General features: G+C 41.5%; 2 protein-coding genes across 2 annotated transcripts in view; both read right to left on the minus strand.

Moving 5' to 3' along the window:
* Window positions 1-1,862: 1,862 nt before the first annotated feature.
* Window positions 1,863-3,640, minus strand: LOC121951948 (laminin subunit gamma-1-like). Its single transcript, XM_042498447.1, has 2 exons — window positions 2,867-3,640; window positions 1,863-1,945 (listed from the first exon to the last, which is right to left on the minus strand). The coding sequence occupies exons 1-2, from the start codon at window positions 3,240-3,242 to the stop codon at window positions 1,878-1,880; spliced, it is 444 nt and encodes a 147-aa protein (XP_042354381.1). The 5' UTR covers window positions 3,243-3,640; the 3' UTR covers window positions 1,863-1,877.
* Window positions 3,641-5,767: 2,127 nt separating this feature from the next.
* dhx9 (DEAH (Asp-Glu-Ala-His) box helicase 9) overlaps window positions 5,768-11,116 on the minus strand; it is a 30,872-nt gene continuing 25,523 nt past the window's right edge. The window contains 7 exon segments of the mRNA XM_042497397.1: window positions 5,768-5,805; window positions 7,578-7,649; window positions 7,652-7,860; window positions 8,773-8,973; window positions 9,480-9,595; window positions 10,145-10,374; window positions 10,452-10,579. Coding sequence (XP_042353331.1) covers window positions 5,768-5,805; window positions 7,578-7,649; window positions 7,652-7,860; window positions 8,773-8,973; window positions 9,480-9,595; window positions 10,145-10,374; window positions 10,452-10,579 — 994 coding nt within the window.

An 11,116-nucleotide genomic window follows, 5' to 3' on the forward strand; every position in this document is an offset into this window, starting at 1 on the left:
ATTTATGAGAGAGGAGGAGGAGGTGAAAAAGGGGAGCGCATGTCCAATTTTTTTTACTCACTTTGGAGTTTGGAGGGACCTGTGTTTTTTATCTATACAACTTTAAGTTACTGTTTATCACTGTTTTACACTGTTTATCTTATCACAGCCAGAAACTGTACAAAAAGAAATTATACATTTCATTTACTTTCAGATGGTCCTTGAACACACCATGTGTTATTACACAGGTTTGCAAGACAAAATTTTATGACTCATCCATAATTTTTCAGAGGATATTTAGTTTTTCAAAACTTTTCCAGGCCTAAAAATTAGCAAATTCCATGACTTTTCCAGTTTCCTGTCGGCCTCAGACGCCAGCTGGTTTTTAAAATAAGAGCGGCTCAGCAGCTCATTGATAATTATTATTTAGATTTATTTGCTCTGGTTATGACTCCGCAGCCGTTTCCCTCGGGATATAAATAAAGCTTTATCTGGCAGATCTGCTGAATCAGATCGGAGCTGTTTACACCTCCGAGAACAAAGCCGGAGCTCTAATTATGAAGCAAACAACGAGCCGACAATGAAAACACGGCCCGAGGACACAAACCTCAGCGTGTCATTAAACACATTTCCATTTGAAAACCGAGCGTGGAGCTCTAATCAGACTGCAGCACCTGAGGCTGCAGAGACAGCGGCTCAGCTGCGGCCGCCAGCGTGACTGAACCTCTCAGGAATGTCAGGCAGCGTTAAAAACAGTAGTGCTGCCGGGAGGCCCGAGGCTCAGCGGCTTCACAAATAGACAGGTATTTTTAAAAGGCCGGCTCGCAGCTCCACGGAAACTAAGACGACGTCTCACAGAGCAGCAACGAGGGCTGCGAAAAATCCAAAAATACTCCGTTTGTTGAGATAGGAAGTAGGGCTCGACCCATATTGGTTGTTCAGGGCCGATACCCATTATTACTACCTAAGGAGACTGATAACCCAATTTAAAACCAATTTGCTTTCACAAGAAAAACACTTCTGTCAAAATTTAGAATAGAACAAATACAACACAAAACTTTGTTTAAATGCCTAAAACAAATGTTTAATCAAAACTGAAACTTTCAGCACCAAATACTGCAAATTTTATTTTAATTTAAAAAAAATGAATAAATAAAAATATCTCCCTGAGGTTTTACAAAGTCAAAGCTCCTCCCACACCAAATATCGGCCCCGATAATCCGTCGAGCCGTCAGAAAAAGTGAAAAGCAGATCATTTTTGTTTGTGCAAATTTCTATAAATTTCATAAAAACTGACTAAAAAGACAGCAGCAGCAACGAGGACGAAAAACAACTCACTCTTTGACAAATAAATTCATAATGACATAATAAACCCTAATGCAAGGCTCACTTACTAAATTTCTTATGGAGCTTTCAGTCACATAGTGGGGTCTTCATCAGCAGGAGCCTGAATTTTCACTAAAATGACGACATTTTACTTTTCATTTAATCACGAGCTTCAGCTCAAGACAACTGAGCCTTTGCAAAGAAAACTCAAGAGGAAGACCACGTGACTGAAAGCTCCGGAAAAAAAGGCCAGTAAGTGGACTGCCGGATTTAAAGAATACTCAGCGAGGTCACGAGTCCAAAGTCTCTCAGCAGAACGCCACAAACCAAAAACTGTTTATTTGTCACCAACCAAAACCTCTGCAAACTTCTACGAGTCTTACAAAAAACATATAATATAGTTTGGAAACTGTAACTGCAGTATATTTTGAGCATCTGTTATTAAAAAACAAGTCATTGCAAAAAAATAAAAGAAAGAAAAGCAGCTGTCCGCCTGCACATGCGGAGTGATGTGCTGATTTCTGAAGACGACTCAACTTGTCTCAGAGGACACACCGTGAGACCAGCTGTCCTCAGAGGACACCCCCCCTCAATGACAGCAGCAGCGGAGGTGGCGGACAGCAGGCTGCTGACTTCACACCTGCAGAGCAGAGACGCTCGCAGTCTCAACACACACTGTCAAACAAACACTGGAAATCACAAAGACGGCTGATGGAGGAACTGGAGCTGCTGGGAGAGGCTGACCCTACAGTCAGGTCAGAAAATAGCTGCAACCCCCCACCCACACACACACACACACACACACACACACACACACACACACACACACACACACACACACTCCACCCCCAACAATGAAAACTATGTCCTCCATGATTCACTGCTGGCAGCAAAAATCCCTCATTCCCAAAGTTACATCACTGGTTTCAAACTTTTAACCTGCTGATGAATCCAAACCTCAGACTCGAGACTAAACTCGTCTGATCGCCTGTTTTTCACATTTCTTTCATGTTAGAAAAAGAAAAAAAGTTCAGCAAAGCAGCGCCGTCTCGGTAACACTTGAGCAAACTTTTTCATGTCCACACAACAGAGTCAAACCAAACCCCACAGGAAGCTTCGCCAGTTATAAGTTTTCCCACTGGTTTGGAAGTGTGCTTACATGTTATGTCACAGCTGCGTGTGATTTTCAATTTTAACGTCGTTGTCTTCAATTCGGCACACAGCCACGACACCAAACTGACGTTTGTTTTCCAAGTTTGCCAAAAAAAACACCGTTTTACAGCTGGTTGGCGCTGCCCGCTCAGGTGTATTTAGACGTGAAGCGGCAGCGCCTGAACCTGCTCTGTAAAAGCTGGAATTTAGTACAAAAATTAAAGTTTGAGGATAATGAAAGTGAGCCGAATAAAAGAGAAGTTAGTTGTAAGTAGAAAATATGTGTAATTGTGTTTATCTATGTGGGTGATTTTAGGAGTAAACAAGGAAAGCTTAAATTGACTTTTTTCCGATGGGGTTCGGCGTGGTGGCTCTCGCGCGGAGAGAGGGGCTGTCGCCGGGGTCTTACCGAGGTGCAGGGTGAGGTTGATGGAGTTCGGGTACTGGATGCCCGCCAGCATGGTCTGGCTCTGCCACCAGGTGGTGTCCTGCTGGTTGTTGTAGTCGGTCAGGTACACGGCGCTGTGGTTGTTCCGGGGGTCCCGGGCGTCGCAGATGTGGCAGGACTTGGTGACCCCGGTGGCGCCGGTCTGCACGCAATACTCCTCGGGCGGAGAGCCGCAGGTGTTGGTCGCCACCACGGTCACGTTAAAAGCGGCGTTGACGAACTCGGGCATGCAGCGCTGCGCTCGGTTCTGCTCGTCCGAGCACTCGTCCATGGCAGCGCGCACGCACAGCGCCGCCACCCAGCTCCAAGCCAGCAGAGCCCGCAGCACACTGCGCATTTTCCTGCTCCGCTCCGTCCGCGAGCACAAAACTAACTTCTGACTCTCCGCGAGCTCGTCCCAAACTTTGCGGTAACTATCTGGTCACCGACAGGAAGCAGCTACGGCCACCGAGTGCGAACATGCAGCGGCGGATCGTCTCCAGGCCGCGTCCAGAGCTCGTGTCCCGGCTGCTGCTGCGAGAGAGTGTGTGTCTGTCCGTGTGTGTGTGTGTGTGTGTGTGTGTGTGTGAGAGAGAGAGAGAGAGTGTGTGTGTGAGCTCGGGCCTCAGCTCTTTGTGTCCGCCGCCATGCACCGACTCACAACTCCGGCAGGAAAAGACGGGACTCCAGACTACACCCAGCGCGCTACTGCGCAGCTCCGAGGCGCAGAGGACACTCCGGCCACTTCCGTCCCCAAACTTCAGGAAAACCCTCCCAAAAAGTCACAAAGTTCCCATCAAACTTTCATTAATGCTCCCGCGCCTCCATATATCCGCTCACATATACGGAGAATAAATCACCATGGCAACATCCCAAATATCAGTTAATCAATTAATGTTGAGACCGAATTAAAAAAAAAAAAAAGTTTTTGAATTCTTTCTGTCCAACATGTAGAAAACAAAACATTACTCCAGGATTTACGTATCTTATTTTCATTTTATTTTTACAAAACACAACATTTCACACTATGGCGTTTATGGAAACATTATTTTGTGAAATATTGTTGCATTTTTTTAATATCATGTTTTTAAAATATGGTATTTTCGTAAAATCAATTTTGTGAGATGTTGTCATGTTTTGTTAAATGTTGCATTTAAAACAATGTTATGTTTTTTTATCATAAAGTGTCATTTTGTGACATGTTGTGGTTTGTAAAATATTGTTGTGTTTTGTGAAATTTACGGATCATAAATGAGAAAAATGTCGATGTGTTGTTTAATTTTGACCTAATAATGTGACATAAAGTTCTAACAATGAGATTCATTTAAAAGTCAATTTTCCATATTTCTTTCTTATTGCTGTTTCTTATAGTTCTGATCCATTCTGAAAATTTACTTTTTTGGCAGAAATTAGCTTCCATACTGACAGCATCTCTGCAGCAGAGGAACCTTTAAATGTTCTCACAAATGTTGTCTCACAAAATTCTGTTTATTTCTTGTCTTATTTGTGTGTGTGTGTGTGTGTGTGTGTGTGTGTGTGTGTGTGTGTGTGTGTGTGTGTGTGTGTGTGTGTGTGTGTGAAATTCTGTATATTAATAAAACACTAAAACTCAAAAACTGAAGTGTTTTTTTTTTCTTATTTTTTCTCAGTGTGACATAAAGTTGTTTTTTTTCAGTCTTTGGACCTGAAGTGAAAACACATCAGAGATAATAAACAAACACATGATGAAAAGACGATGAAGAGTTTGTTCATTAACACACAGTTAAACTCTGATTAGATCTTCATCAGCACAATAAGGTTAACAGTGAAACTCTGATGAGGTCAAAGGTCAAAGGTTACATACTGGCAGTGTGATGACAAACAAGTTATTAAAGAGGTCAAACAGGAGCAATAAATGAATGAATGAGTTCATTAATGCGCAGCAAAGACGAGTCGCTCTGCAGACATCAGCGTTAAAAAACGTCAACATGTGAAACTTTAAAAGTCTCAGAGTTTTTTTTCATTTGTTTCATTTGTTCAGCAAACGCAGAAACAGAAACATGTTTAAAGTGAAGCATCACTGCCGTCATTCTGGTGATTTTAAAGAAAAAAAGGTTTACATTTTCTGACAAAAAAGAGTTTTAAAGAAAAAAAAAAGCCAAAAGTTTTAAAGAAAATAAAAAAGTAAAAAGTTTAATACAAAAAAATCGTCAAAAGGAAAAGAACCACCAAAAACTTTTTAAAAAAGTCTCAAAAACCCCCAAATTTGCCAAATATTTTTGAAGACAAGATAGTCAAAAATTTAAAAAAGAAAATCACCAAAAATATTTCAAGAAAAAAGAAATTGCCAACCCTTCACGTGCAATTGGTGTACATATTTCATATACTATATTTAAATATTATATATTTTCTAGACTGTTGAGTTGTTGGCACCTTGTAACTTTATGTTATTTTTTTGCACCTTGTTTTCTTATTGCCACCTTGTTTTTTATCATTCAATATTTTTTGTATTTGTAATTTTTTTTTACTATTATATTGTTCTTTTGCTGCTTATCCTGCACATTAAAGCTGCTGTAACACTGTAACACAAACTCACATTTGTGGGGCTAATAAAGGATTATCTTATCTTATCTTATCTTATCTTATCTTATCTTATCTTATCTTATCTTAAAACATTTAAGAGAAAAACAAAAGTTATTTTCAAAGAATAAAAAAGAAAACACAGTTAACTAAACTGAAAATACAGCCGTTTGAAATCACAGAAAAACATAAGACTCCCCACGGTTCTTTAGAAAAGTTTTGGACGTGACTCTTTGAACCCTCCGCTCCCCTCTCATAAATAACCAACAGTCCCTTTGGAGGAGGATTTCCTCGACAACATAAAGCAACACTTCATCCTTCAGTTTACCACAAACAGTCAGCGTTAAAGGAACGAAAGCCGTCTGACAGAAAAAAGAAGAATAAAAAGCACAAAATACTGAGGTACTGTTCTGAATTTCGGAGAAAAGTGAACATTTCTCAGCACTTTAACTTTGTGTTTCCGTTTCTCTGATTTGACGGATCGATCTGACGCGCAGTAACAGTAGCTGCTGTGTTCAGGTGTCTCTGCACTTTGTTGGTTATTAATATAATTAGTTAATTTAAAATAATTTTTGCAGAAATCTGAAACATCAGAGTGACTTTCTGCTCCATGAGGACTGCTGGCGCCCTCTGCTGCTTTCTGATTCTGGATTTTCAGCAGTCGTGGAAAAAAGAAAAGATTCAAGCATCAGAAGCTGTAAAATGTCTGAATTATTCATTCGTCAAAGACCCATAATTCCCTGAGAGCAGAAATATGAAGTCAAATAAAAACACCTCACAACTGTCCTGAACTATCAGCTGTAGTCACAATAAAACCATTATTTTTAATTTATTGGTGCAAAAAGACAAAACACAAAGTGTAAAACAGCAGTGTGTCTGCAGCAGTGTCCACAGGGGACATCAAAGGACATACAAAGACAAAAAGGTGACATGCTGAATTTAATACTCCACTGAGTAACTCTCACAGGAGGGTATCCAGGTCTCTTCATACATCCAAAACCTCTTTATGGAAATGTTCATCAAGTCTTATGTGCAATATTGACATGTGGAGGCATTTCAAACATTTTTAAGCACTTAAGCTTTTTATTTTGGCTTTAGTAGAGAAGTGTCCAACTTCTAACAGCTGTATTCTGTATTAATGTCACTGCTTTTTTTTATTTTTGAGGAAAAACTTTAGGCAATTTTTAGGGTTGGGTGATAAAACAATAACAACATCAATCACAAAATAATTGTAATTTCCTCAATTACAATATGAGACGAAGTCGATAAAATGTCAGAAGAACTCATTCCAGCCATGTTTTGACAGACAACACGAACAGCCGATGATAATAAGAAAAGCCCAGCGGAGAAACAACTGCAGAGAAGGACTTTGACTGTCGAACAGCTGAGTGTTTGACAGCCACAGCGCTGAAACAGCCACATCTGCAGAGGTGAAAGTGACTTCTTTAGACTCTACAGACGACTTTGTGTTAGTTTCAGCTTTAATCAGACTTTGGATGAATTATTTAGAAACAGCAGGACGCATCGCTCCGTGTCTCATCCGGCCGCTCGCGCTGAGCTCTCATTATTATTACCAGGGGCAGATGTAAACTTCGGCAGTTTTTTTAAAATGACCGTAGGAGTTTTTGTATTTTTCAGAGGGATTCAACCTGATGCTTCACTCAGTGTTTTTCTGGACGGAGTTTGTTTTCGGTGAATTCTGTCGTTTCTGGGAAAAAAAACAATAAAAAATAACAATAATTTAAAAAAACAGTTTGAGTTCAGCTGGAAAAGTTTTATTGGCGACATCGACAGCAGTCACACAAACAGACGACACGATGATCACATGTTGGTTTAAAACAGCGGAAATAACAAGTTTACACCTGTGCTTCATCTTCATCATCCTCCTCCTCCTCAACTTCATCATCTTCACTCTCTGATATGAAAACATTAAATCTACAAAATCAAAAACATCACTAATCTAAAGACTCCAGACTCTTCATCATGTTAATATCCTCCCCTGTACCCTCCTCCTCCTCCTCCTCCTCCCCTGTACCCTCCTCCTCCTCCTCCTCCTCCACTGTACCCCTCCTCCTCCTCCTCCTCCTCCTCCTCCTCCCTCCTCCTCCCCCATACCCTCCTCCTCCCCTGTAACCTCCTCCTCCCCCGTATCCTCCCCTGTAACCTCCTCCTCCCCCGTATCCTCCCCTGTAACCCCCGCCTCCCGGTACCCTCCTCCTCCTCCTCCTCCTCTGTAGCCTCCTCCTCCTCCGTAGCCTCCTCCTCCTCTGTAGCCTCCTCCTCCTCGGTAGCCTCCACCTCCATACCCTCCTCCTCCTCTGTAGCCTCCTCCTCCTCTGTAGCCTCTGCCTCCTCGGTAGCCTCCTCCGTCGCCGTCAAAGCGCGCCATCTTTGGAGGTCGAGGACCGTCTCCCATCCTGAGGAGAGACGACGGAGGAGAGTCAGATCGCCTGAACCAGAAAGTCTGATTCTGTGTTTTCAAGGACTTTTCATTGACTTTTCCAGGACTTTTCAGCGAGTGTTAAAGATCACGCGCTCTCTGAAATGACGGTCGATATCACTTCTTTTTCATTATTATATAACAGCTTTTGAAAAATATGTGATTGCTAATAATGGAGGTGCAAAAAGGACGAGGCATGTTAGATACATTTAACTTAAATTAAATTTAAATTTTTTTAAGTGCAAGATTTTGGCTTTAGGGGAGGGGCTTACAGCGGCTGTGTGGTGCATTTATTTACTGCAAATTAATACAAAAGAAATTTCAAAAACAAAACCATGTTGTTGTTGTTTTTTCAGAGTTCTTGAATACATCATGTGTTGTTTCCAGGTTTGTGAGACTTTTACAAAATATCCACGCCTGGAAATTCCATGATTTTTCCAGGTATTTCATGACTGTCAGAGCCCTGTGAGTGTGTGTGTGTGTGTGTGTGTCTCTCTCTCTCTCTGTCTCTGTGTGTGTGTGTGTGTGTCTCTGTATGTGTGTGTGTCTCTGTATGTGTGTGTGTCTCTGTGTGTGTGTGTCTCTGTATGTGTGTGTGTTGTCTCTCTCTCTCTCTGTCTCTGTGTGTGTGTGTGTGCCTGTGTGTGTGTGTGTGTCTCTGTATGTGTGTGTGTCTCTGTGTGTGTGTGTCTCTGTATGTGTGTGTGTCTCTGTGTGTGTGTGTCTCTGTATGTGTGTGTGTCTCTGTGTGTGTGTGTCTGTATGTGTGTGTGTCTGTGTGTGTGTGTGTGTGTGTGTGTGTGTCTGTATGTGTGTGTGTCTCTGTGTGTGTGTGTGTGTATGTTGTGTGTGTGTGTCTCTCTGTGTGTATGTGTGTGTGTGTGTGTACCTCTGGTTGTTGGCCATCATGTTGAGTCCGGCTGCAGACGGTTTGGACACGAGTCTGATGACGTTGAGCAGCTGCTGGTGGTTCTGGTCCGTCTGTCGGATGTATTCGGGGTCTTTGGTCACCTCCACCACCAGCGCCTCCAGTCCGGCGCGCAGGGCCGCGATGCCGCCCGCCACCTCGTGAGGAATCCTCAGTTTAATCCTGCACACATTATTGTGAAAGGTCACGGCTTTTGGCAAGCGTGTTTACTTTAAAGTTATCTATGGCCTTTTTTTCTTTAAAAAGTTTTGGTGATTTTTAAAGACATTTTTCAAATTAAATTTTTGCCTTTTTTTTGTAATATGTTGTTGATTTTCAGAGTAAACATTTCTTCTGGCAAGTTATTTTCTCTTACAAAAAAATGCCAATTTTTTTTTTCTTGAGAACATTTTTGGTGATTATCACAGAAAGAAGGTGATTTTTAAAGAAAACACACTTTTTGAAAATCTCCAGAAATGACATCATTTATCAGCCAGAAACTGTAGAAACAGAAATTATTTGTCAAATTTACGACAGTCCTTGAAGACATCATATGTTATTGTACGAGTTTTCAAAACTTTCAGGTAACTTAGTTTTCCAAACTTTTCCAGGCCTGGAAATGGCTATTTTCCAGGTTTTCTGGTATTTTAAAGACCAGACGATTCCTCCGTGGGCCGAGGATGTCTCACCAGTCGTCGAGCTCCACGACGTCTCCGTTGGAGTTGATCTTCTTGCAGGCGAACAGCAGCAGCTGCAGCGGGCTGACCAGAGTCATCCCTTTAGCCGAGATCGCTCGCGTTCGAATCTGAAACGCCAAAAACACGCCGAGTTACACCAGAAAACCAGCCGCAAATCCTCGGACCATCGGGACCGCCTGTCTCCGAGCTCACCGGGTCATTTCACTGACGCTGGAAACGACTGATCGAGAAATCAATTTATATATTAATCAATAAAAAAAACTGTCAATCAATTTAAAAAAAGATTAAATTCATCAATAAAAAAATGATTACATTAAGTCATAAAAAATAGATCAATCAGAAAAAATAATTGTTGGAGGAATACATTTTTAAAATAATCAAATCAATAAATGGTTAATCAATAAATAAGTGTCAGATTCATTGCTAAAAAATATTTTTTAGGTTAGTTAATAAAAAATAATGAATTAATAAAAACATCAAAAGTAATTAAGATTTTAAAAAATTATTAATAAAAAAATAAAAAAATGATCATTATTTCATCATATATTTCTCCAGATTATTTCAGATTATTGCGTTAATAAATGACCACAGCAGCTGCATAAAGAACAGAGAGAGAATACAGAATATTTCAGCGGTGGAGGACGGCGTCTGCTCACCTTCTCGCTGAAGACGAAGAACGGCGACGGGTAGCTCACGTCGTGGCTGCTGAAGGGACAGTTGACGGAGGACTTGTGGATGAGGGCGTTGCGGCCCTCCGTGGTCAGGATCTTCCTCTTCTCTTTGTGGTAGCAGACGTTGGGATACGAGCCGAAGGTCAGCAGAGACACCACCACGTCCAGGTTGTTGTCCGGTCCCACCGTGTTGAACATCTGCGTCATCAGACACTCTGCGGGGGGGACAGAGACGCGTCAACGTCAACTCAGAGACACGGAGGGACGTCCCCTCTGAGGGGCGTTCGGGTACCTTCGGGGAATCCGGCGTTGACCAGGATCTCCTTCAGCTGGACTTTGGCCTCCCAGGTCATCCTCAGAGTCGACATGTTGAGACGTTTGTGTTCGCAGAAACGGTTTTCTGCGTCCTCGCCGTTGACCCTGAACGACGACGACGACAACAACAGAGTTAGCGAACACGAACAAACGCTGGCTTATTTTGACTCGGATCCAGGATCCGCTCTTATTTTGATAGTGCTCATTGATTTTTTCAGAGAAGATTTTATGAGTCAGGAGCGTTCGAACCGAGATCAGAGTCAAACATCTCGCTCTCACGGGCCGAAAGGGAAGAAAAAGTTTTATATTTGAGGAACATTTAAAGAAAAGCGTGAATATCATTTAATCACATTTATATTTGAGCTTTTCAATGACTTATAATGAAGTAATATTACAATACTTACGATACTTATTACATCTACTGATCCCAGTTACTGCAGTTTCAGTTACTGTGCATCCCGACCACAGCGGAATGTAACTAAGTACATTTACTCAAGTACAATTTTGAGGTACTTTTACTGAAGTATTTCAATGTCATGCCACTATCTACTTCTACTCCACTGCACTTCTGAGCGAAATATTGAACTTTTTACTCCACTACTTTTATTAGGTTAACTAATTAACTAATTAACTATTTCACAA

This window comes from Plectropomus leopardus, chromosome 12 (assembly GCF_008729295.1).
Source record: "Plectropomus leopardus isolate mb chromosome 12, YSFRI_Pleo_2.0, whole genome shotgun sequence".
Classification (NCBI taxonomy): Eukaryota; Metazoa; Chordata; class Actinopteri; order Perciformes; family Serranidae; genus Plectropomus; species Plectropomus leopardus.

Excerpts from the sequence above, each read along its gene's own strand:
- LOC121951948 (XM_042498447.1), bottom strand. The coding sequence starts at position 3,242 with ATGCGCAGTGTGCTGCGGGCTCTGCTGGCTTGGAGCTGGGTGGCGGCG. Across the intron at positions 1,946-2,866 it reads CAACCTCACCCTGCACCTCG|GTGTGAAGTCAGCAGCCTGC; the intron begins GTAAGACCCCGG and ends TCTGCTCTGCAG.